This window comes from Somniosus microcephalus, chromosome 25 (assembly GCF_052327205.1).
Source record: "Somniosus microcephalus isolate GS21.2 chromosome 25, FLI_Smic_1.0, whole genome shotgun sequence".
NCBI lineage: Eukaryota > Metazoa > Chordata > Chondrichthyes > Squaliformes > Somniosidae > Somniosus > Somniosus microcephalus.
Window position 1 is genome coordinate 47,582,466 of NC_141011.1, and position 27,593 is coordinate 47,610,058.

The following is a 27,593-nucleotide window of genomic DNA, read 5'->3' on the forward strand; positions in this document are numbered from 1 at the left end:
ACCTTGGTGTCATATTTGACCCTGAGATGAGCTTCCGACCACATATCTGTGGCATAACTAAGACCGCCTATTTCCACCTCTGTAACATCGTCCGTCTCCGCCCCTGCCTCAGCTCATCCACTGCTGAAACCCTCATCCATGCCTTTGTTACCTCTAGACTTGACTATTCCAATGCACTCCTGGCTGGCCTCCCACATTCTACCCTACATAAACTTGAGGTCATCCAAAACTCGGCTGCCCGTGTCCTAACTCACACCAAGTCCCGTTCACCCATCACCCCTGTGCTCTCTGACCTACATTGGCTTTCGGATAAGCAACACCTCGATTTCAAAATTCGCTGTTTTCAAATCCCTCCATGGCCTCACCCCTCCCTATCGCTGTAATCTCCTTCAGCCCCACAACCCCACCGCACCCACCTCCCCACCCCCACCACACCCCGAGATATTGGCACTCCTCAAATTCTGCCCTCTTGAGCATCCCTGATTATAATCGCTCAACCATCGGTGGCCGTGCCTTCTGTTGCCTAGGCCCTAAGCTCTGGAATTCCCTGTCTAAACCTCCAAGCCTTGCTACCTCGCTTTCCTCCTTTAAGACGCTCCTTAAAACCTACCTCTTTGACCAAGCTTTTGGTCATCTGCCCTAATATCTCCTTATGTGGCTCGGTGTCAAATTTCTGTCTTATAATAGTCCTGTGAAGCATCTTGGGGCGTTTTACTACATTAAAGGCGCTATATAAATACAAGTTGTCGTTGTTGTTCTGAGATAAGACTGGAAAAGCTGAACCATTTACATTTGAACAGAGAAAGCCAAGAATAGATTAAATAGCATTTTTTTTCCAAAATGAAGACTTTTGATAGAGTGAATAGAGAAAGACTGGTTGGGGAGTCAGTGATGAGGAGTCATCAATTTAAAAGGGGCACGGAGAGAGTAAGAAGGCAGGTTAGGATAAATTTCTTTATGAGCATGGAATGTTTGGCCACAGGGAACAATTGAGGCAAGGACCAGGGCATCTTTTAAAAAGGAAAATTGGATAAGTAGTTGTACCAGAGAAAGATCCAGGGCTATGGGGAAGAGTTAGTGCAGCGGGATTAGTTTTGGATAGAAAATGCCCACACAGACACGATGGGCCAAATGGCCTCCTTTGTGCTGTAAAATTCTATGACTCGATGTTGTATGTCAGATGCAAGTGCCACAAAATTGTTGCTGCATTCGCCTACACCGCGGCACTTAGTGCCCTGAAAAAGTCACAGCGTGAAGCACTTTGAGAGCTCTGAATGAGGAGATACGTTACAACCAATGTTCACTCGAATTTTATTTTGGGCTGCGCGGTCCATTAAACATTCCGCACATGCGCATTTTTTTTCCCCTTTAAAAGCCGGCGAGCCGGCTGCGCGGGACCGCCAGCGCACTGCACAGCCGCGTGCCCACGCAGCTTAAAGGGAACAGCGGCTACTACTGTACACGACTGCAAAGATTTAATTGTAATTTTTTTGTTACATTGCTCCCTTCCATCACTGCGTACAGAAGCTTTCTCTCCATTGTAGAATGCTTGACAAGATTTTTTTCTGGGTTGACTGAAAAATGCGCATCATTGCTCCGTAAAGCCAGCGCATTGCGTGCAAACCCATAAATCAATCACAAGAAAATGAGGTGCAGCTGTTTGGACTTCCCAATGACTCTGCTGTCTCTCCGAGTCTAGAACTTGTTTTGCCAACCCCAAGTGTCTTCACCAGGAAGTAACAACTGCTGGCCTGCCAATCAATATCTCAGATTTTTACTCAACCGCCTGCTAACGTCTCTGAAGCAATATCTGGCAGGTCGTTTCAGGGTAGATTATGAAAGACAAACCTCTTACCAACTTTCACTGCAGTTCTCGTCAGGTAACAATGAACAATTTCACTGGGAATTCTACATTGGCCACAGGCGACCTGCAGGCTGGGGCTTCCCGAGGGTAAAGCAAGGTCAAAATTTGTGTCATCACAGGTAACACTCCAGTACCTGAGTCAGCTGAAGCTCAATTGAGGTCTGGATCAAGGAGCTGACAAGCTTAGACTGATAAGTCTTGCTTATCACCATGCACAGGCTGGAAGCACGCAGAAAATCTTCATTAATCACATCCTTAACTGTCAATACCTTCATCCCAGTCAACTCAAAACATAATGACGTCAATAATAACAGGCCAGGTCTGTCCACCAGAGGACTAGGTGATTAGATATGATCCAAAGGTTGTAAGATTTCTACGCCTACATATGTAGTGAGACATTCAGAGGGGGGATTTTTCTCCGCATTCCCTCCTGAAATTGGCAGCGGAAACGGCGGAAGAATGGGGCAATCAGGCCTACCGCTGCCTTCCCACCCTGACTGGAATTTCCCGCTCACCCACCACCCCAAACCCCGTCCTCACCGGGACTGCTTGCTCCTCCCCCGCCCGTCACATGCAAATGGTGGCAGGAGGGCGGGGTAGGAAACTGCGGATTTTCCGTCTTTCTGCTCACGTTCTCGCTGCTGCGTCGGGTCACCATGGCGGATGGTGGGGGTGCATCTGCCCCTTTAAAGTCCCCCACTGAATCTTCTACTGCAGCACTGCAGGGATTCTCCGCCCTTGCACTGGTGGGCTCCCACTTGATGGCAGGAATCCTGCCGGAAGCCAGGGAAGGGATACTGTAGGTTTCTATGGAAGGGTGAACTAAATGACCTTCATCGTCATCAACATCATCATCAACTTGAATTTATTTAGCACCTGTAACAGAGTAAAACTTCTCAAGACGCTTCACAGGAGCGTTACCAAACAAAATTTGACACCGAGCCACATAAGGAGATATTAGGGCAGATGACCAAAAGCTTGGTCAAAGACATAAGTTTTAAAGAGAGTCTTAAAGGAGGAGAGAGAGGTGGAGAGGTTTAGGGAGGGGGCTTCAGAGCCGAGGGCCCAGGCAACTGAAAGCACAGCCGCCAATGGTGGAGCGATGAAAATCGGGAATGCGCAAGAGGCCAGAATTAGAGGAACGCAGAGATCTCGGAGGAATGTAGGGCTGGGGGATGTTACAGAGTTAGGGAGGGGTGAGGCTATGGAGGGATTTGTAAACAAGGATGAGATTTTTAAAAACTGTGGCATTGCCAGACCGGGAACCAATGTAGGTCAGCGAGCACGGTTGATGGGCGAACGGGACTTGAGTTAGGACACGGGCCAGAGAGTTTTGGATGAGCTCAAGTTTATGGAGAGTGGAATATGGGAGGCCATTCAGGAGAGTGTTGGAATAGTCAAATTAGAGGTAACAAAGGCATGGATGAGGGTTTCAGCAGCAGATGAGCTGAGGCAGGGGCGGAGTCGGGCAATGTTACAGAGGTGGAAGTAGGCGGTCTTGGTGATGGGGCGGATGTATGGTCAGAAGCTCAACGCAGTGTCAAATATGACACCAAGGTTACGAATGGTGTGGTTCAGCGTCAGACAGTTGCCAGGGAGAGGGATGGAGTTGGTGGCTAGGGAAGCAAGTTTGTGGTGGGGACTGAAGACAATGGCTTCGGTCTTCCCAATATTTAGTCGGAGGAAGTTTTTGATCATCAAGTACTGGATGTTAGACAAGCAGTGTGAGAAATGTTGGACGTGCAGTGTGACAAATCAGAGAAAGTGGAGGAGTCGAGAGAGGTGGTTATGGTGAGGTAGAGCTGGGTGTCATCAGCGTACATGTACTTATCTTTGTTATTTGATTGGCTTTGTCGATAACAGCTTTGCATTGACTCAAAACTTGATAATCACACCCAGATCCTTTTTCCTTCTAGTACTCTGCTAACAGACAACCGTCCAATATCTGCCTCATCCTATTTTGATATTTTTTTTAACTAATATTTATCTATCTACATTAAAATCCATCTGCCTTCATTAGCCCAACATTTCTAACTGATCCAGATGCATTTCAATGTAGTTTTCCACCCTTGTGTTAATCATGGGTAGCCTCGGCAAATTTTATTTCATACCAGTGGATCTCCCATGGCATTGCTCAAGTCACAGGATAAAGTCTCTGGTTTATGTCTGTGTAGGAGGTGGCCGTCTTTATCTGCATGGGGCGGGGAGGGTGAGGGGGAGGTGAAAGGTTATGGTTTTTGTCTAATGGGGGGGGGGGGGGGGGCGCCTTTTTACCTAAGCAAGATAGTTTACCAACACTTTTTCTCCCCCATATCTTTTATGCTGCTACATTCTTCAGCGACATGCATTCTGGAGATTACCGAGACTTATTTATAAGACCTTTTTGCCTATTTTAGTGGTCGAGAAGCTTGACAAGAAAAGGTGTTCTGTAAATCTATCAGAACCTTTATTTTAAAAAAAACACATTTCTCCATCTTGGGTGATTTTAAAGCTCTTTCGCCAAAATATATTTTTGCTATGGGTGTCACATAACATTATATCATGTAACATTAGGCAAACGGCATCATCTAAATACCATGGGGTATTTGAGACCACGCACCTTTTTAATATGCTCGATATCATTCAGAATACATTAAGTAATTCCTCCAAGTCATTTATGGATAGTGTTACGATTGTGTATTTCAGAACCCAAGCTAAGATAAACTCTCTCCCTCCCGCATGAGAGGGCTGAATGTCTAAGGGTGACAGTGGTGTTAGTGGTACAAAGAAGCAATGACACATTTGAAAAAAAATGGATGATTTAAGGGGGTTTAGTCACTGACCTTTCACCTCTGGGATCTGGGTGCAATTCAAATGCAGTACAGATTGATGGGTTGAAAATCTCCTCTGTCTGCTGGCCATAAGCGTCCAATCTGAAACGAGTTTGATCATTCTCAATGCGGTTCCCAGTGCACATGAGCTACACAATACAATTACCTCGAATTTGGCACTAATGAACATTAAGTTGGCAATAACACTCAGGATGGCACATGGAAAATATCAAATGAGGTTTGAGCGGAGGGTCATTGTTGGGGACAGAGTAGAGGGAGCTTTACTCTACATCCAACGATGTTTGACACGCACCGAGTCAAAAATGGAAAAAAAAAATGTTCCATTCCCTAGAACCAACATCCCAAACTTTGATAAGTACAAAAAAGAAATAATAGCCTACTAGTGTCTTACAAAGCTTTAACGAAATGGCAGAGGTCAGAGGCTGGGTATTCTGCGGCGTGTGTCTCACCTCCTGGCTCCCCAAAGCCTTTCTAACATCTACAAGGCACAAGTCAGGAGTGTGATGGAATACTCTCCACTTGCCTGGATGAGTGCAGATCCAACAACACTCAAGAAGCTCGACACCATCCAGGACAAAGCCGCCCACTTGATTGGCACCCCATCCACCACCTTAAACATTCACTGCCTCCACCACCGGCGTACCGTGGCTGCAGTGTGTACCATCTACTAGATTTCTTCGACAGCACCTCCCAAACCCGCGACCTCTACCACCTAGAAGGACAAGGGCAGCAGGCGCATGGGAACATCACCACCTCCAAGTTCCCCTCCAAGTCACGCACCGTCCTGACTTGGAAATATATCGGCCGTTCCTTCATCGTCGCTGGGTCAAAATCCTAGAATTCCCTCCCTAACAGCACTGTGGGAGCACCTTCACCACAGGGACTGCAGCGGTTCAAGAAGGCGGCTCAGCACCACCTTCTCAAGGGCTACTAGGGATGGGCAATAAATGCTGGGCTTAATGCCCACATCTCAGAAATGAATTAAAAAATTCAGGTGAAATGGCAAAAATAAAGGGGTTATACTATCCATGACAGGACATCACCTGAATCCTTGCAACACATTGAGTCAGGTTGGGTTTATTCTCAAAAAATAGAAACCAAATAAAGTAGGCCTTTCTGTAAGTGTTCCCCACGTCTCCTAAAGACTGTTACACAGCAGGCTTATTGCATTACACTGTGAAGCAAAACGACACTGATTATCACAAAGGCAACACTATTACCATCATAGCCAACATTTGCTTTATTCCGCACTTCATAAACCTTCTGAGAGTCTTCAAATGATTCACTGAGCATATCTTAGACAGCTCTTCGCTGGCAAGACCGGGCAGGATCAATGAATTTACCTTATACTCTTAAACCCCCAATGATAAAAACACCACCCTGCTGTCATTCAAAGAAGCACGTTATTTCGCACACCGAGTACATTATCCCACTTCCATTATTTATTGTGCAGCAGACTTGCAACAGGCCACACACGCAGCACCTCACTTTACTGAGAAAGGGTGAGAATCTCGCCTGGTGAGGGAATTTCCCTCTCTGCGTCATGGCTAGACACAAGGGCGAGCCTCTCTCAGAGGGTGGGGGTGCTCTGCAACTAGTCACCAAGGTCTGTGGCCGGCCTGCCCTCTGTCCTTGTGAGCGAGTGGCTCCTCCTCATAATGGCAGGGTGAGCATGGCCTCCCTGACTGCTGTGCAGAACACCACAGCGTGCGACTGAGATTGACTTTTCCCATACGTGGAGAAAAAACTAACAGTTAAAAAGAGCGTGCTTACAAAATCACTACAGGCGGTGCACTGAGGAAGTCCCCCCCACCCCCTGTGCTGACCCTCCCCAACGTTCCTCAAGGATGGCACCCGATCACAAGACAGATAATAATGTGGAGATCAGAGGTTAATCAACAATATTTTGTAGCTAATCGGAGTCAGATAGATACTCCTGCTTCCTAAAGTCACAATAAGAAATATAAATGGCGCCAAAAATTATAATGATGCTTTTGAGCAGATGGAATAAAAATATTTTTTTTTTTTTACAGAGTAAGAACTGGTTAAGTACTGCGCTGTGTCCCCAAATCAACACGTGACTGGTCAGAGCTTCGATATGCTCTTAAATATGTATTTCTAGTAAGCAAAAAGGATGCAATTTTCCCGCAGTTTATATGGCTGAAACAAGAGCTATTTTTCACTTTTAATGCTCGGGTACGAATGGTTTCACTTAGCTATTATTTGTAATGAGCGCCTGTATAAGTGCCAGGGCTGATGAAAAGCCTTTTGAACGGGAAAAAAACCCTCCATACACAAGCTCTCACACACCCACACTCTCAGTCACGCAAACACGCTCTCTCTCCCGTACAAACAGCACTCTCTCTCACGTGCACACACATAGAAACATACAAACATAGAAGACAGGAGCAGGAGTAGGTCATTCGGCCCCTCGAGCCTGCTCCGCCATTCAATGAGATCAGGGCTGATCATCCAAATTCAGTACCCTGTCCCTGCTTTCTCCCCATATCCCTTGATCCCTTTAGCCTTAAGAAATATATCTAACTCCTTCTTGAATATATTTAATGAATTGGCCTCAACTGCCTTCTGTGGTAGAGAATTCCACAGGTTCACCACTCTCTGGGTGAAGAAATTCCTCCTCATCTCTGTCCTAAATGGCTTACCCCTTAACCTTAGACTGTGACCCCTGGTTCCGGACTCGCCCCGGCCATCGGGAACATCCTTCCTGCATCTAGTCTGTCCAGTCCTGTTAGAATTTTATAAGTTTCAATGAGATCCCCTCTCATTCTTCTAAACTCCAGCAAGTATAAGCCTAATCGACCCAATCTCTCCTCATACATCATTCCTGCCATCCCAGGTATCAGTCTGGCGAATCTTCGCTGCACTCCCTCCATGGCAAGAACATCCTTCCTTAGATAAGGCGACCAAAACTGCACACAATACTCAAGGTGTGGTCTCACCAAGGCCCTGTACAACTGCAGCAAGACATCCTTGTTCCTGTACTCGAATCCTCTCGCTATGAAGGCCAACATACCATTTGCCTTCTTAACCGCCTGCTGCACCTGCATGCTTACCTTCAGCGACTGGTGCACAAGGACACCCAGGTCTCACTGCACTTCCCCTTCTCGAAAACTATTGCTGTTCAGATAATAATCTGCTTTCCTGTTTTTGCCACCAAAGTGGGTAACCTCGCATTTATCCACATTATACTGCATCTGCCATGCTTCTGCCCAATCACCCAACCTGTCCAAATCATACTGGAGTTTCTCGGCATCCTCCTCACAGCACACACGCCCACCCAGCTTTGTGTTGTCTGCAAACTTGGAGATATTACATCTAGTTCCCTCGTCTAGATCATTAATATATATTGTGAATAGCTGGGGTCCTAGCACCGATCTCTGCGGTACCCCACTAGTCACTGCCTGCCACTTGGAAAAAGAGCCGTTTATTCCAACTCATTGCTTCCTGTCTGCCAGCCAGTTCTCTATCCAAGTCAATACCTTGCCCCCAATCCCATGTGCTTTAACTTTACACGCTAATCTCTTATGCGGGGCCTTATCGAAAGCCTTCTGAAAGTCCAAATACACCACATCCACTGGTTCTCCCTTATCTATTCTACCAGTTACAACCTCAAAAAATTCTAGTCGATTAATCAAGCACGATTTACCTTTTGTAAATCCACGTTGACTTTGTCCGATCCTGTCACTGTTTTCCAAGTGCTCTGCTATTACATCTTTTATAATGGACTCGAGCATTTCCCCCACTACCGATGTCAGGCTTACCGGTCTACAATTCCCCGTTTTCTCTCTACCACCTTTTTTGAATAGTGGGGTAACATTAGCTACCCTCCAATCCATGGGAACTGTTCCAGAATCTATAGAATTTTGGAAGATGACCAGCAATGCATCTACTATTTCTAGGGCCACTTCCTTAAGTACCCTAGGATGTAGAATATCAGGCCCTGGGGATTTATCGGCCTTCAATCCCGTCAATTTCCCTAACACCATTTCCCTACAAATACTGATTTCATTCAGTTCCTCCCTCTCATTAGACCCTATGTTCCCTGACATCTCTGGGAGGTTATTTGTGTCCTCCTTTGTGAAGACAGAACCAAAGTATGTATTTAATTGGTCTGCCATTTCTTTGTTCCCCATTATAAATTCCCCTGATTCTGACTGCAAGGGACCTACACTTGACTTCACCAATCTTTTTCTCCTCACATATCTATAGAAGCTTTTACAGTCAGTTTTTATGTTCCCTGCAAGCTTACTCTCATACTCTATTTTCCCCCTCTTAATTAATCCCTTTGTCCTCCTTTGCTGAATCCTAAACTGCTCCCAATCCTCAGGTTTGCTGCTTTTTCTGGCAGTTAAGGACAATGAATGAAGATTCAAGCCATGTAGTTTTGTCCGAGCTCCATTCAAAGCAAACCAAAGTATATTAACACTTAGCTTTACTGCTTTCCCAACAAATTGCTGCACGCTCAGTTTATATAACACATAAACATAAGAACATAAGAAATAAGAGCAGGAGTAGGCAATTCGGCCCCTCGAGTCTGCTCCGCCATTCAATAAGATCATGGCTGATCTTCTACCTCAACTCCACTTTCCTGCCTGATCTCTATATCCCTTGCTTCCCCTCGAGTCCAAAAATCTATCGATCTCGGCCTTGAATATACTCAAACACTCAACATTCACAGCCCTCTGGGGTAGAGAATTCCATCACAACCCCCTGAGTGAAGAAATTCCTCCTCATCTCAGTCTTAAATGGCCTACCCCTTATCCTGAGACTATGCCCTCCTAGTTCTAGACACTCCAGCCAGGGGAAACAACCTCTCAGCATCTACCCTGTCAATCCCCCTCAGAATCTTATGTTTCAATGAGATCACCTCTCATTCTTCTAAACTCTAGAGAGTATAGGCCCAATCTACTCGATCTCTCCTCATAGCACAACCCTCTCGTCTCAGGAATCAATCTAGTGAACCGTCGTTGCACTGTCTCTAAGGCAAGTATATCCTTCCTCAGATAAGGAGACCAGAACTGTGCACAGTACTCCAGGTGTGGTCTCACCAAGGCCCTGTACAATTGGAGCAAGACTTTACTCTTATACTCCAACCCCCTTGCAATAAAGGCCAACATGCCAATTGCCTTTATAAAAGGCTTCTTTCACTTTCTTTATCCTGCTAACTGCATAACACAAAGAAAGGGGTATGGGGCCCACTCCACTTGACATGTCAGCAGGAACCCTCCCACTGTAAAGACATCGGCACGAAACTAAGGTGGAAACTCCCCTGCTGCCCCCGGAGTTTCGGGTGGGGGGATCTTCCAAGCATAAACAGTGAGGCAACCCGAAACTAGGCTCCTGTCTCAGTGGAAACTAAAATGCTGGTGCGATGGCGTCAGTGAATTGTGGTGGAGCCCACGGGCTTTTCTTGCTCACGAGTTTCACACAGCGACAGGAGTGCTCACTGCCTGGAATCGTCAGTGTACATGAGCACCATTATCAATGAGGAGTGTCACGCTGCAGTGTTGACAGGGCCAGTTCAGGGGTCGAGAGGCTGCAAACGGGCCCAGTGAGTGGATAATGGGTCCTCTCGACTGTAAAAAAAAAATGATCTGATGTTTAGTGTACCAGGAAAACCAGACATTATCAAGTTACTTGCAGTTACAGTGTGTACATTCGCTTAATTGATTTGGATGCAGAACTTAAAACTATTTGAATCCATTTAATGTAAATGAAAGGTGCGATTAGTTCAAAAACTAACACTTGTATGTTGCTTTTAACATAAAAAAACATCCCGAGGCATAAGGAAGCAAACCCGTCACAGGGTACTTCAGTTATCAGCAAAACGAATAAGCATTTCCACAACAGATAACAGGCGGAAGTATGTAATAGTTTAACTCCAACCAGAACATGCTGGATATATGTACACATTTAAACATCACTTTTTAAAATAAACTTCTTTTATGACATAAACGTGCAGATGTGAAAAGAAAGAACTCTGTAGGTCCTTAACTAGATTGATTCCTGGGATGACAGGGTTGTCCTGTGAAGAGAGTTTGAGTAGATTGGGCCGATACTCTCTGGAGTTTAGAAGAATGAGAGGTGATCTCATTGAAACATAAAAGATTCTTAGAGGGCTTGACAGGGTAGATGCAGGGAGGATGTTTCCTCTGGCTGGAGAGCCTAGAACGAGGGGTCACAGTCTCAGAATAAGGGGTCGGCCATTTAGGACTGAGATGAGGAGAAATTTCTTCACTCAGAGGGTGGTGAATCTTTGGAATTCTCTACCCCAGAGGGCTGTGGATGCTCAGTCGATGAGTATATTCAAGACAGAGATCGATAAATTTTTGGATATTAAGGGAATCAAGGGATATGGGGATAGTGCAGGAAAGTGGAGTTGAGGTAGAAGATGAGCCATGTTCTGAATGAATGGCGGAGCAGACTCGAGGGGCCATACGGCCTACTCCTGCTTCTATGTCTTATGTTCTTGTATTCTTAACACCTTGGGTAAAGGTCTCCTATACCAATTTAAACTATCGTTATGTGTCTGTTACTTTATCACCACCCACTGCTGGGAGCACACATTCTTCCCCAAATGTTCACAGACCATTTGTAAGTGAAATTAATGCCCTAGGCTATCAAGGGGTGCAAAGGTCTGTCGGCGCGTCAGCAAGATGTGCCTCAGGGGGCACTCCGCTGTGACAGTGGGGGCTTGGAGTAAAACTGGGCACTTCCTCATGGGCAATATTGGAAAACAATGAGCTCCTCCGATGGCTCAGCCGGTGAACTGCACCATGTGGTGTGTAACTGAGCTGGCGCAGACTAGGAAAATCCCAGGCTCCAACTCAGGCCTGTGTTGAATTGTCTGATCTGAGGCAGGGCGTTAGAAGGAATGCTACAACTGACTTTAGTGTCTCTGGGTTAGGAAAGGGGCGGGGAGAAATATTCGTACTGCGATCACGAAACATCCTCCTAATTTTAAAGAAGTGAAAGGAAAAGGTAAAGGAAGGAAGCTTGCATTTGTGCAGTGACTGTCATGATTTCACGTAATTCCAAAGTGCATACAAATTGCTTTTGAAGTGGAATCACCAGTTATGTAGGCAAATACAGCTGCCAAATTAAGCACGATCCCACAAACAGCAATGAGATAAATGACCAGTTAATCTGCATTGTGGTACGATAGCAAAATACTGCGGATGTTGGAAATCCGAAATAACAACAGAAAATGCTGGAAAAACTCAGCAGGTCAGGCTACATCCGTGGACAGAAATTTGAGTTGACGTTTCGGGTCGAACCCTTCTTCAAAACTGGAAAGAAAAGATAGGTCGGAGGCAGGGCTGCGATCGGACAAAAGAATAAAAGAAACAAAAGAAGTAAAAAAGAGACAATAAAAGGTATTAGAAGCTAGATGAGATAGTAATAGGCTGAGATTAGGTGTAAAGTGTACTGGCAGGGCAAGAGATAGCTGCCAGGTGTGAGAGAGAAACAAAAGGAAAGGGGGGGGGGGAAAGGAGTGGAAAAATTACAAGAAAAAATGAAATAGGGGCCGAGGTTATGATCTGAAATTGTTGAACTCGATATTGAGTCCGGAAGGCTGCAGAGTGCCTAATCGGAAGATGAGGTGCTGTTCCTCAAGTTTACGTTGAGCTTCCGTGGAACAATACAAGAGGCCAAGGACGGTGAGGTCCGAGTGGGAATGGAGCGGTGAATTAAAATGACAGGCGACCGGAAGCTCGGGGTAACCCTTACGGACTGAACGGAGGTGTTCCACAAAGCGGTCACCCAATGTTTCAGGCATAAATGTTGTTCATTCAACTAGTACCATGGGATCTTTTACAGAGCCTTGGTTTAACCTCTCCTCCGAAGGGCAGTGACCTCCCCCCCCAACAGCACACAGCTCCCTCAGTACTGCACAAAAGTATCAGCCTAGATTCTGTGCTCAGACCCTTGAGCAGGGCTTGAGCCTATAACCTTCTGCGTCAGAGGCAAGGGTGCTGACAGTGTCAGCCGTGACTCAGTGGGTAGCACACTCGCCTGAGTCAGAAGGTTGTGGGTTCAAGTCCCACTAAATGGTATGTTGGCCTTCGTAGCGAGAGGGTTTGAGTGCAGGAGCAAGGATGTCTTGCTGCAGTTGTACAGGGCCTTGGTGAGACCACACCTCGAGTATTGTGTGCAGTTTTGGTCGCCTTATCTGAGGAAGGATGTTCTTGCCATGGAGAGAGTGCAGCGAAGATTCACCAGGCTGATGCCTGGGATGGCAGGAATGATGTATGAGGAGAGATTGGGTCGATTGGGCTTATAATCGCAGGACTTTAGAAGAATGAGAGGGGATCTCATTGAAACTTATAAAATTCTAACAGGACTAGGCAGACTAGATGCAGGAAGGATGTTCCCGATGGCCAGGGAGTCCAGAACCAGGGGTCACAGTCTAAGGATAAGGGGTAAGCCATTTAAGACAGAGATGAGGAGGAATTTCTTCACCCAGAGAGTGGTGAACCTGTGGAATTCTCTACCACAGAAGGCAGTAGAGGCCAATTCATTAAATATATTCAAGAAGGAGTTAGATATATTTCTTAAGGCTAAAGGGATCAAGGGATATGGAGAGAAGGCAGGGACAGGGTACTGAATTTGGATGATCAGCCATGATCTCATTGAATGGCGGAGCAGGCTCGAGGGGCCGAATGGCCTACTCCTGCTCCTATCTTCTATGTTTCTATGTTTCAGGGGCTTGAGCACAAAAATCTAGGCTGACACTCCAGTGCAGTGCTGAGGGAGCGCCGCACTGTCGGAGGTGCCGTCTTTCGGATGAGACGTTAAACCGAGGCCCCGTCTGCTCTCTCAGGTGGACGTAAAAGATCCCATGGTACTATTTCAAAGAAGAGCAGGGGAGTTCGCTCCGGTGTCCTGGGGCCAATATTTATCCCTCAACCAACATAACAAAGACAGATTATCTGGTCATTATCAATTTGCTGTTTGTGGGACCTTGCTGTGCGCAAATTGCTGCCGCATTTCCCATATTACAAGTGACTCCACTTCAAATAGTACTTCATTGGCTGTAAAGTGCTTTGGGATGTCGTGGTGGTTGTGAAAAGCTCTATATAAATGCAGGTCCTTCTTTTACTACTGAGCCACACTCTGCCTCACATTCATGCGCAACCAAGAGTGGGAGAAAGTGACGTCCGATTGATTGGTTTCGGCAGAGTCTCAGTCGCGCCCACCAAAACGATCTAATGGGTTCTTATTGACCGCCTCTAACCCCAGTGAAAAATGCTGATTTTCTTGTGAAACACGGATAAGCTGCCAAGCTGGTGCGAATGAATACTCACTGACCATAGGCAAGAACCCAATCGTACTTAAAATAGGAGTAGGGCTTTTTTCTTAAATAGCTTAAATGACACTTAAAAAAAAAAAAGCAAAAGATTCAAATTTGCAGAGGATAAAAAAAAAACCCAACTGGGCTAAAATCTGACCGGCTGATAATCCGTGGAAAACTGCAGGATGACACCGAATAATCTGCCGTGAATGAGCAGGAAACTCCCAGATGTGCGCTTTGCGAATCGACTTCCCAAATATGCAAAGAACCCGAGCTGTGCATTGCACCCGGGAGCTTCCAGGGTGTAATTCACTAATAAAGTTGCCCTCTAATCCTTGGATGGGTTTTTCAAACTATAAATGCTGGGACAACCAAAATCTATGTCTTGATAACTTAATCTTTGCTCATGGCTGCTCAAGGATAACTACCTTTGAAATAATTTTCCCCATCTTGACAACTATAGTACATCATTTTTACAGTTTCTTAACAGTGCCCGGGAAGACTGCCTCGTCAAGACCACTGGATTTCTAATGCATGTACTCATTGTCAATGATTCATTTCAAAATATGCAAATGGGACGGGAAGATTCATGTCGGTAAAATGTTGGTTTTTGGTGGTTAAATAAATGGAGTATGAAGGGCAAATCAATTTGAAGCACAAGCATGAATATTAACCAACTTGCGTAAAAAACAAATCTTTTCCCGTTATGTGTGACCTCTATGAACTACTGATTAATTCATTGAGGGTTGCACGTGTTTTACGTCTTTACATATACACAGATATTTTCTTTAGAATCCTTTTACCCCAAAACCCGTTTCTCTCTCCTTTTCTCCTGAAGGCACTGACACAGACACTTTGCTGAACGTCACATGAGCCCAGGCAACAAGTGTTGGGTGACTATTTGACTGTGGAGGGCGCCACTGCTGAGCATTATCCGGCGCCCTCGTGCAACGCATGCACGCGCACACACAGAGCCAGGCAGACAGAGTCACACAGACAGACAGAGAGACAGTCAGACACCCACAGAGACAGTCACACAGACAGAGACAGACAGTCACACAGACAGAGAGAGTCAGTCACACAGACAGTCAGACACCCACAGAGACAGTCACACAGACAGAGACAGACAGTCACACAGACAGACAGACACGCACAGAGACAGACAGACACGCACAGAGACAGACAGACACACACACAGACGTGCACATTTTCCAGTCAGTTTCACTGTGTAAAGAGCATAAACAGACTTAGTGAAACCAAGCATAACACCACGACCAGAATCCCATATGCGATTGTCTAAACCAGCACAAACCAGGGGACTTCCTACATATGCTCCACCCTCACCAGGCAGTGCATAAACTTCCCGAGCAAGCGGAGAGCTAGCATTTTCCATGCTGGCAGGTACCATGAAATAGAATTAAATAGAATGCCAGACCTCTGCATATTTCCCACTAGTTACGCAATAAATGCAGTCTTCTGTTCAGCACTCAAAGTGTTAAATAAGGTAAGTGCCTTCAGTTTGTATCCCTTCCTGAACATCTCCCACCAGTCGATTCCATCCATTTCAACGGAACTAAATCCCAATTACGGCACTGTTCCAGAAAAGAATTACAAGGTTGAGCCGAGACAGTCGACAGCCAGCAAATGCCAACCAATTAGAACAAAGTGCCAGTCAAGAAAACTCAGGCTGCAAGTCAAAAGTGCGGGCAGGGGTCTGAAACGGATTTAAGCACATCAGCTCCTCGTCGGCACTCAGTTGGGGGGGCACTCGCATTGGTCTCCGCACGCTGGGCTACCGGAGGAAGCCGACTGTCCCCGAGCTTTCCGGCAAAGCGAGCGCCTGGGGAAAGGGACAATAAAAGGAGGTCTCCTGCGCCCGCCAAGGGTCCTGGCAGCAGACAAGACGGTTTTTTTTTGTGGGGCAGGAGGAGCATTAAGAAAAAAGTAGCGACTAAAAACTTACCTGGCGTATTATCTGAGTGGTCTCCAGCGGTCCCGGTGGCCTGCCACTTTAATTCGCCACCCCATTCCCACTCAGACCTCACGGTCCTCGGCCTCTTGCATTGTTCCACGGAAGCTCAGCGTAAGCTCGAGGAACAGCACCTCATCTTTCGATTAGGCACTCTACAGCCCACTGGACTCAACATAGAGTTCAACAATTTCAGATCATAACCTCGGCCCCTATCATATATATATATTTCTTCTTTTTTTTTATCCACACTTTTTGTTTTTTCTTCCCTCCCTTCAGCTGTCCTTCATTCTGCCCGCGCAATTCACACCCCACCAAGAGCCATCCTTTATTCCTTAACCTGCCCCATTACCACCGCCTCTCGCCTTGAATATCTCTCAATGTCTCTTAATCTCTCCGGCTTTCTATCCTATCGCTGACCTTCCCTTTTGTTCTTTCATCCCCTCCCCCTTTTCCCAGCCCCCAAACTTGCTTTCCATTTCCTGCTTTTTCCCCCCAGTCCTGACGAAGGGTCATCGACCTGAAACGTTGACTCTATTTCTCTCTCCACGGATGTTGCCCTGGCCTGCTGAGTTTTTCCAGCATTTTCTGTTGTTATTTCGGATTTCCAGCATCCGCAGTATTTTGCTATCCCTTTAAAAGGACTGCTGGTTTGGCTGCTTTATGCCGCGTTCCAGTGGGTGGGTTTTGCGCTGCGCGCGCAATACAGCATTAAAATAGCAACAGGGTCCTAGGGCCAATGTTCCCTTTAAGCTGTGCGGCTCTGCAGCGCTCCGAGGGTCCTGCGCAGCCGGCTATTAAATCGAAAAAATACGCGTACGTGCAAACTTTTGAATGGGCCGCACGGCCCCCCCAAAAATTACAGGGAACATTGCCTCGGACCCTGATCTCCATGTCGGGCTGGACATCATTAGGAAGGGTCGCCAAATGCTGTACTATGATTTTGGTCCCACTCGTGTCCATTCCCAACGAAAACAGGGCAGGTAATGAAAGCAAAATCGGCTGTTAAGCATCCAGAATCTACCTCGCTCCCCGCTTTAAGTAGCTTGTTACTGTAGAATTTTGTTTCAACAGATCATTTCACAATAACAAACCACAGAATCATACAGCACAGAAGGAGGCCATTCGGCCCACCGTGCCTGTGTCAGCACTTTGAAAAAGAGCTATCCAATTGATCCTTCTAAGGATAAGGGGTAAGCCATTTAGGACAGAGATGAGGAGGAATTTCTTCACCCAGAGAGTGGTGAACCTGTGGAATTCTCTGCCGCAGAGGGCAGTTGAGGCCAATTCATTAAATATATTCAAGGAGGAGTTCGATATATTTCTTAAGGCTAAAGGGATCAAGGGATATGGGGAGAAAGCAGGGACAGGGTACTGAATTTGGATGATCAGCCATGATCTCATTAAATGGCGGAGCAGGCTCGAGGGGCCGAATGGCCTACTCCTGCTCCTATCTTCTATGTTTCTATGATCCCACTCCCCTGCTCTTTACCCATTTTCCATTTCAAGTATATATGCATTCCAGATCATAACAACTTGCTGCGTAAAAAAAAATTATCCTCATCTCCCCCCTGGTTCTTTTGGCAATTATCTTAAATCTGTGGCATCTGCCAGTGGAAGCAGTTTCTCCTTATTCACTCTATCAAAGCCCCTCATAATTTTGAACACCTCTATTAAATCTCCCCTTAACCTTCTCTGCTCTAAGGAGAACAATCCCAGCTTCTCCAGTCTCGCCACATAACTGAAGTCCCTCAGCCCTGGTACCATTCCAGTAAATCTCCTCTGTGCCCTCTCCAAGGCCTTGACATCCTTCCGACAGTGTGGAGCCCAGAATTGGACACAACACTTCAGCTGAGGCCTAGCCAAATATGAACGAGGCCCCTCCTGTTAATCTTAAATCTACGCAGACAAATCTGAACAGATCCTGGCTACACCCCATCGGATTTTCCTTCTTATTGAAGTCCCCAAAGTTGCTTAATTCAAATGATCAGGTAATTTACATTTTTTAAGTGTAAAATAAAAAGCTCTGAATTATCAAGAGTTGCAAGTGATCCTATTGTTGGCTCCATTCAAAGTGATTCTAAAATGGATAACAAATTACATAGAATTAACAGCACAGAAACAGGCCATTCGGCCTAATGGGTCTATGCCAGTGTTTATGCTCCACACGAGCCTCCTCCCACCTTACTTCATCTCACCTTATCACCGTATGCTGAAAAGAGCTGTGGCGAGCAGGTTATTGGCGAGTGGTGGTATTACCAACCTACTTAGTGCGGTCCTCAGAAATGTCTCCAATTGGTGTTCAACATGGAGGAGCACTGATTCAGTAGGTGGCAATCAGCAGGCGGTTTCCTTGGCCTTGTGCGACCTGAAGCTAAGAAACTTGATGGGTTGTGGAGTCAATGTTGAAGGACTCCTAGGTCCACTCCCTCCTGAGAGTCTACCACTGTGCCCCACCTCTGGTGGATCTATGCTGCCGTTGGGACAGGACATAACCAGGGATCGTGATGAAAGAGTTTGGGATGTTGACCGATCGATATGATTCTGTGAGTTCGACTATGTCGGGCTGTTGCTTGATTAGTCTGCAAGGCAGCTTTCCCAACTTAACGTTATGTCAACTTTACTTTTACTCTACTTAATCTATTCTATCATTGTTATCTTTCCTAATCCCTTCCACCTCCTCCCTAAAAGTTTATACTTGTCCGTTTTAATTTTCATTAGTAACATTATATTTCTAAAAAGAACACGTTAATCATAACTGCTCGTATTGAAAATAAAGACACATTGGGCTGGATTTTCATTGGGCCGTGGAGTCGGGATTGGAGGCGTGTGGGGGTTTAAACTCCTGAAATCGGGGGTCCCAACCCCATCCCGCCCCCAACCCGCCTCCATGCCAGTTTCAAAGGAGGCGGGTACCCGCCCCGCACTGGGACCCACCTCCCCGAGGCGGGAAGGGGATTAGTGCCAATTAACTGCCTGTTAATAGGTAGTTAACAGGCAGTTTTTAGCCTAATCCCTATTTTCATTGTTGAAGTGTAGGATTCCCGATGGCTCCAAACCACGCCAAGTTAGCAAGGCAGGCCGTCGGGATGAAGGGCTTGGAGGGGTCGAGATGTCCGGTGTTCAGGTGAGTGTTGGGTGCATGAGTGCAGAGGTAAGTGTGTTTGGTCTGTGTAAAGTGTTTAAAGAAGTTCTACTAACCTTTACTTACCTTTACAGCCTTCCTTCCTTCAGGTCTCGGGAGTCCCTCATCTCACCGGCACAGAAAGCAGAATGGCCGCCAGCTGTCAAAATCTGCAGCCTCTGCTTTCTGTTCTGGGGAGATCTCTAAATCATCCTGAGAGGAAGGAATTAACCTGGAGTACACATTGTCAGTGTTTGACAGCTTCAAACAGCTGTGAAACGCTGATATTTCATCTGTCAAAAGGTCTTGACAGATTAAATTTCAATCTGTGATGTCACCTGTTGCCGGGTGGCCCTTAATTGGCCTGCTGAGCCTGCTGGGCCGGCTCAACAAGGTCAATCAAGTCAAAATTGGATGGGCTGGCTAGAACTCGATGGAGGCGGGACTACAACCCCAAAAGTTGTAGTCCCGCCTCCGACCCGACTCCTCAATGAAAATCCAGCCCATTAATGAATGAGAATGTCCAACTTGAAGAAGAAAATGGACCCAAGAGCGGATTAACCGAAGAAACTGCACTTATAAAGTGGGCAGGTCATTGGATGCCCATTACCGCAATACGTTACAGAATCAATACACCATGAAAAGCCATGAAGAGTATTTACTGCTACCTATGTACACGATGTACTCTGGCGGAATAATGATACAAGTCACCGGATTGCCCACCTCAGGAACCCACAGCACAGCTGTACATTTACAGTGGCGATGCCTCACTCAGTCAGCTGACTAGTTCACAGCGACAGATATACAGCGACTAAAATTTGCATTACACACTAGGAACTATATGCACTCTAGACTCCCTGCTGCACAGGTGTAACAGGACTGCCCTGCAGGGTGCCAGATCCCCAGGTCTCTGCCAGCACTGCTCTGTTGCAATATGCTTTCATGGCCAGCACTGGTCTCTGGTACCATAAAGAACATAAGAAATAGGAGCAGGAGTCGGCCATTTGGCCCCTCGAGCCTGCTCCGCCATTCAATAAGATCATGGCTGATCTGGTCTTGCCCTCAACCCCACTTTCCCGCCCGCTCCCCATAACCCTCGACTCCCTTATTGTTCAAAAATCTGTCTCATCTCCACCTTAAATATATTCAATGACCCAGCCTCCACAGCTCTCTGGGGCAGAGAATTCCAAAGATTCACGACCCTCTGAGAGAAGAAATTCCTCCTCATTTCCGTTTTAAATGGGCGACCCCTTATTCTGAGACTATGCCCCCTCGTTCTAGATAACCCCACGAGGGGAATCTCGGCATCTACCCTGTCGAGCCCCCTCAGAATCTTATATGTTTCAATAAGATCACCTCTCATTCTTCTAAACTCCAATGAGTATAGGCCCAACCTGCTCAACCTTTCTTCATAAAGACAACCCCTTCATCCCAGGAATCAACCTAGTGAACCTTCTCTGAACTGCCTCCAATGCAAGTATATCCTTCCTTAAATAAATAAGGAGCAAAACTGCACGCAATACGCCAGGTGTGGTCTCACCAACGCCCTGTACAGTTGTAATAAGACTTCCCTATTTTTATACTCCATCCCCCTTGCAATAAAGGCCAACATTCCATTTGCCTTCCTAATTACTTGCTGTACCTGCATGCTAACTTTTTGTGATTCATGTACAAGGACACCCAGATCCCTCTGTACCGCAGCATTTTGTAGTCTCCCTCCATTTAAATAATCATTTAAAATTTTTTTTTTTTTTTTTTTTTAAACAGTGACTGTCGCTGACCTACTGTGGAGCTGTGTGTTATTAGAGTGCAAGTGATCTGCATGTTAGGTAGAGTCAGGTAAAATCTCTTCCTGCCTGTATCTGGGTTTACGAACGGATTTAACAATCATTGACTCACAAGAAATGAGGGTTCAGGGTGAACCACAATGTCACAAGCATCCTTCGCGCACAGTTCTAAAATACCATCAGTGTGTTCCTTCATTGTAGGGCAACAACGGACCCTGGGTTTGTGATGTTCCTTCAAGACATCGCCTCCTCAATTCCTCATACAATATTCTTTAAAGATGGGTAGAAATGATTCTGGGTCCATTTTCTCAGGGCTGCACTGTTATGGGTTCAAGTACAACTCCAGAGACTTGAGCGTAATATCTAGGCTGACACTCCAGTGCCGTGCTGAGGGAGTTCTGCACTGTCAGAGGTGCCGTCTTACAGATGAGACATTAAACCGAAGCCACGTTCGCCCTCTCAGGTGGACATAAAAGATCCCGCGGCACTTTTTCAAAGAAGAGCAGGGAAGATCTCCCTCTCGTCCGGGCCAATATTGATCCCTCAATCAACATCATGTATCACATGGCTGTTTGTGGTACCTTGCATAGAATTTTACAGCACAAGACAAGACCCAGATTATCCATCCCGTTGCCGTTTGTGGTCCATTGCTGTGCGGAAAATGGCTGCTTTGGTTCCCGGCACAAAAGCAACTGCCCTTCAAAGTAACGCAATGCACGTGGAGCGCTTTGGGACGCGATAAGGCGCTATATAAAACGCAAATCCTTTTGCTTGGCAGGTCTCTCCAGCGAGCCCAAGCAATAAAAGGGATATAGTGGCAGGGTGGGGTCAAGGTCGTTCAGAGTGAGAGGAGGCCCGTGTGGAGCATGAACGACATAAACCAGTTGGGCCAAATGGCCTGTGCTGTAGATTCTTTGTGATTCAATATTCCGACTCGCTACAAGAGATACACACTGACATGAATCAATCAGTCATTCATGAAAGAAAGACTTATGAAATAATACTGAGTGGCCTACGGGTGGCGCTGTCCAGGGAGAGTATAAATACTCGGGCACAGGCCCAGCTTGTGCAGGACATTAACAGGAACTAGTGAAGGACACAACTAGACCTCCATGTTGTAAAACAGTTGATTAAAGCTTTGTTTAACGCTTAGACCAAGTGCCCAGTAGTTTTCTTACATCACACACACCATGTAGTTGTATACGCCGTCATGTAGAAACATAGAAAAATAGAAGCAGGAGTAGGCCATTCGGCCCGTCGAGCCTGCTCCGCCTTTCAATATGATCATGGCTGATCCTCTATCTCAATACCATATTCCTCTCTTTCCCCATACCCCTTGATGCCTTTTGTGTCTAGAAATCTATCTATCTCCTTCTTAAATATATTCAGTGACTTGGCCTCCACAGCCTTCTGGGGTAAAGAATTCCACAGGTTCACCACCCTCTGAGTGAAGAAAATTCTCCTCATCTCAGTCCTAAATGTCCTACCCCGTATACATGTATAGCCCGCTACATGTGCGTAGATCAGTTGGTCTTTTTTGAAATCTATACATTTTTGGACACCGCTCACCTTTCATAAGAACATAAGAAGTAGGAGCAGGAGTAGGCCATACGGCCCCTTGGGCCTGCTCCGCCATTCAATAGGATCATGGCTGATCCGAATCTAGACTCACGTCCACTTCCCTGCCCTCTCCCCGTAACCCCTAATTCCCTTATCTGCTAGGAAACTGTCTATCTCCATTTTAAATTTATTTAATGTTGCAGCTTCCGCAGCTCTCTGGGGTAGCAAATTCCATAGATTTACTACCCTCTGAGTGAAGAAGTTTCTCCTCATCTCAGTTTTGAAAGGGCAGCCCCTTATTCTAAGATTATGCCCCCTAGTTCTAGTCTCACCCATCAGTGGAAACATCCTCACCGCATCCACCCGATCAAGCCCCCTCACAATCTTATATGTTTCGATAAGATCGCCTCTCATTCTTCTGAACTCCAATGAGTAGAGTCCCAACCTACTCAACCTTTCCTCATACGTCAACCCCCTCATCTCCGGAATCAACCGAGTGAACCTTCTCTGAACCGCCTCGAGAGCAAGTATATCTTTTCTTAAATATGGAAACCAAAACTGCACGCAGTATTCCAGGTGTGGCCTCACCAATACCCTGTATAACTGCTGCATTCACTGTAATGACATATCAGCGACACGGATAACCAGCTTTGCTTTGCTGAATTGTTTTTGCACCTTTGGCTGTTCTTCCACAGATTAAGTCTGGAAGTTGCGCAGCTGCTTTACATTTTACTTGCAGGTTTCCCCTCTGGTTTTCAGAAATCAAATTATCTGTGATTTAGGACTATTAGTTCTATAACCCGAACCTATAATTCTAGCAGGCGCGGGCACCCGGCTGACTCTTTGAAAAGTACAGGAGACCCAGCTGCCTGTTCAAATGTAAAATGATACATCATCACCGTGTAATGTGAAATAAATTTATTACCACCACCACTTACAGCAGCCAAGGTATTTGCAAGATTGACTCAAAAAAGGTAAAAGGCAGTGTAACTGGATCATATTTCTTTCATCATTCAATAGCCTTAATGTAAAGCCACTCACAATCTGCCCCTTTTCACACATTTTAATTCTGCGGAACAGGCTAGTGAAATGGGTTAAAAACTTTCTCGGGAGTCAACACCAACAGAAGATCGCTCTTGGAAATAAAATATATTTCTAAAGAGAAAAACCGGGCTTACAATTAGATTAGAGTGCGGTGAAATCCATCTTTTCTTTGAGCACATGAAAAGTATTGACTATCCTCCAATTTATTTGCTCAGTTTACAAACACCTTTATATCATCCTATACGGAAGTGACGAGATCAACTATTAATCCCCATCCCAAAAGTGTTTCCCCACCCCCTCGCCCATTTTCTCCCCACTTCTCCTGAAGTCAATGATTCCTTGCTGGGATATAGCTCCAGGGGCGCTGCTCACCCTCCAGTAACTCCCACGGCAGGCTGGACATTGTGCTCAATACAGGAAAAATCAGCCACTGCCAGACCTAATCCCGTCGTCATGCAACTTCCACGCTCATTCAAATTCCAGCGTAATTAGAGACCAGCGAGTTTCCTCCCCTCCGTAGCCCAAGCACGTTGAAGCCAGCTACAGGGTCTTCAGCACCTCTCCAACTGAGGTAAGCTAACTCTGGCCAGTTTAGGGATCGGATCCAGGGTCTATCTGACCCGCGGGACTCAGCTACTCACGGTGTAGACCCACTGAGCCATCAGCAGAGCGTCGGAAGTCTGCTTCGAAGTGAAAAATCTATGCAAGCATCTTCATCTATTGTACTCCTCGAGTGAACCATGAAGGGAATCTTTTACATCGAAGAAGCAGGATAATATCCCCATTGTGTCTCTCGTTTCAAAACAGAAAGATGTGTAAAGGACCCTGACTACTTGACTGCTTCTTGTGCAGTACCGTAACAATGCTGGGCTGTAATAAAATGAAACAGGAGCAGAGCGTACATGCAAAGAAATACATAGAAACTAAACATGGAGACGGGCCATTCGGCCCAACCAGTCTGTGCTGGTGTTTACCCTCCACACGAGCAAATAGTCCTAATTGCATTTACCTGCCCTGTTTCCATATAGAATAGTACAGCACAGAAGGAGGCCATTCGGCCCATCGAGTCTGCGCCAGCTCTTTCGAAGGGCAATCCCTTGATGCCCTTACCAGTCAGAAATCTATCGACTTCTGTTTTGAATATACCCAATGACTGAGCCTCCACAGCCCTCTGGAGTAGAGAATTCCAAAGATTCACCACCCTCTGAAGAAATTTCTCCTGATCTCAGTCCTGAATGGCCTACCCTTTATCTTGAGGCTGTGGCCCCTGGTTCTAGACTCCCCAGCTAAGGGAAACATTCTCCCAGCATCCATCCTATCAAGCCCTGTAATAATTTTGTATGCTTCAATGAGATCCCCTCTCATTCTTCTGAATTCAAGAGAATACAGGCCTAGTTTACTCAATCTCTTCTCATTGCTAGGGGGATAGAATATAAAAATAGGGAGGTATTGCTTCAGTTGTACAAGGTATTGGTGAGACTGCACCTGGAACACTGCATACAGTTTTGGTGTCCATACTTAAGAAAGGACATACTTGCTCGCGAGTCAGTACAAAGAAGGTTCACTCGGTTAATCCCAGGGATGAGGGGATGGACATATGAGGAGAGGTTGAGTAGATTGGGACTCTACTCATTGGAGTTCAGAAGAATGAGAGGCGATCTTATTGAAACATATAAGATTGTGAAGGGGTTGGATCGGGTGGATGCGGGGAGGATGTTCCCGATGATGGGTGAAACTAGAACTAGGGGGCATAGTCTTAGAATAAGGGGCTGCTCTTTCAAAACTGAGATGAGGAGGAACTACTTCACTCAGAGGGTGGTAGGTCCATGGAATATGCTGCCCCAAAAAGCTGTAGAAGCTACATCATTACATAAATTTAAAACAGAAATAGACAGTTTCCTAGAAGTAAAGGGAATTAAGGGTTACGGGGAGCGGGCAGGAATTTGGACATGAGACTAGGTTCGGATCGGCCTGGCCCTGTGGGTAGCGGAGCGGGCCCAGGGGCCGTGTAGCCTGATCCTGCTCTATTTCGTGTGTCTAATTCTGTTAGATTCAGGAGATGGTTCTATGATAGTGGATTGGTGGTTAGGATCAGATCAGCCATGATCTTATTGAATGGCGGAGCAGGCTCGAGGGGCCGATTGGCCTACTCCTGCTCCTATTTCTTATGTTCTTATACGACAGTCCCGCCATCCCAGGAATCAATCTCGTGAACCTTCGTTGCACTCCCTCTAAGTAGCTAAGCAAAACATGCCAAGAAGGTTGCAGGTTCAATCCCCAGTTTGTGATGAATAAGCTGATCTCAGACAGGACAGCAGTTGGGCACTACAATCGCCCTCCACACCCTGGACTAGGGAGGGGATAAAATCAACCAGGTTGCCCACTCCTGATCTCTATCCATGACCCCCTGTCAGAAGCAGCCATGTGAACATTGAGAGAAGACTGGATCAGGCTCAGCCGTCATGCTTCCCACTATCAAATAACCTGCCTAATCTTGCTGTCGAGGTCACGCATAAAATACAAGGACATCAAAGTGGCGAGACAACTAAAAGTCAAGCAATATGACCTTCAAAATTGGAGAGCCCATTTTGAAAAAAAAAGAAAGACTTGCATTTCTATAGCACCTTTCACGACCACTGGACGTCCCAAAGTGCTTTACAGCCAATGAAGTACTTTTTGAAGTGTCGTCACTGTTGTAATGTAGGAAACGCGGCAGCCAATTTGCGCACAGCAAGCTCCCACAAACAGCAATGTGATAATGACCAGATAGTCTGTTTTAGCGATGCTGATTGAGGGATAAATATTGGCCAGGACTCCGGGTATAACTCCCCTGCTCTTCTTTGAAATAGTGTCATGGGATCTTTTACATCCACCTGAGAGAACAGACGGGGCCTCGGTTTAATGTCTCATCATCATTTTGCTGCAAGTAGGTGCTAAAGCTCATGTGCTGGTTGTGTGGTGCTTTCTGAGTAAGACTGCAAAGCCACTGGAGTTGGCACACCTTGCCGTTGCTATGGTGTCGAAAAGGAGGGTTAAAATAGCTCAGGTAAAGCAGCTAGGTCCTGCTCTGAGCAAGATTGCTACCCCTTATCTTGTCCTATCTCATTCTCTTCGTGTTTGCTTTCTTTGTTGTAGCCGTGTGGCATCTTTCTGTTTCTTCTGACGTATTCCTGACAGAGTCTCCTTTATCAGGATGGAGGATGTGGAACAGACTGAGGCTAGGTCAACTGGTAGAGTTAGGCCGCAGATAAGTGGACACCAATGATGGCAGCCTAAATGGTCCAAAACATACCAGAATAATCTGCGACAATCTCCATGCTGGAATTGGCACAGCACTTGACCACGGTTGAGAGGAAAATATGGAATACTGACAGAATGAGGTAAAAATAACACTGCCATACAGCAGAGAGTGAGAACACAACCTGTCACTACAAGGAAGCAGCCAAGACACTCAGCAGTAGACTGTGGGAGGCCTACTGTTGATGTAATCAAAATTCTTCTCAGCAGCCTCCTATACCTTCAGAGCTCTGAGGTTTAAAATAGTCTTGGAAAGGGCTGATAAAAATCAGATGTTCAGTTCTAATTAAGCCGGTGACAAAATACGAATATGCTATAAAACAACCAGTTAGTATAGTCAGTGTCGTTGTTTCAAAGTATGAAAATTTGATTTTTTTTTGTTAACTCAGAATGCACATTTTTTTTAAAATGTGTAAGATAACATATTTAACTCAACCCTGTGTCCACAAATAACCAGTCTTCATTTTTGGGACATTTTATTTTTGGTTACCAGAGCTGTTTGCTAGAATTCCGCTCAAACAACTCACACTTGTTTACATCTAAAACTCTCACTGCCATTTGAGGAACATAGGGACAGGAGGAGGCCATTTAGTCCCTCGAGCCTGTTCTGCCATTCAATGAGATCATGGCTGATCTGCAACATAACCTCATATACCCGCTTTTGCCCCATATCCCTTAATATTTTTGTTAACTAAAAGTCTCTCAATTTCAGAATTAAAATTAACAATTGACCCGGCATCAATTGCCGTTTGCGGAAGAGAGTTCCAAACTTCTACCACCCTTTGTGTGAAGTGTTTCCTA

The 27,593-nt window shown here is 45.9% G+C and overlaps 1 protein-coding gene across 6 annotated transcripts in view; it reads right to left on the reverse strand.

The window, feature by feature from the left end:
- The window catches only part of samd11 (sterile alpha motif domain containing 11), a 301,407-nt gene that overhangs the window by 162,634 nt on the left and 111,180 nt on the right, over positions 1–27,593 (reverse strand). For 5 of the 6 annotated variants that reach the window (XM_085967340.1, XM_085967335.1, XM_085967334.1 and 2 more), the window contains exon 4: positions 4,687–4,776. The exons of the other annotated variant lie outside the window; for it this stretch is intronic. In XM_085967340.1, the coding sequence (XP_085823466.1) occupies positions 4,687–4,776 (90 nt within the window). The remainder of the gene's footprint in view (positions 1–4,686; positions 4,777–27,593) is intronic. 6 annotated transcript variants of the gene reach the window in all.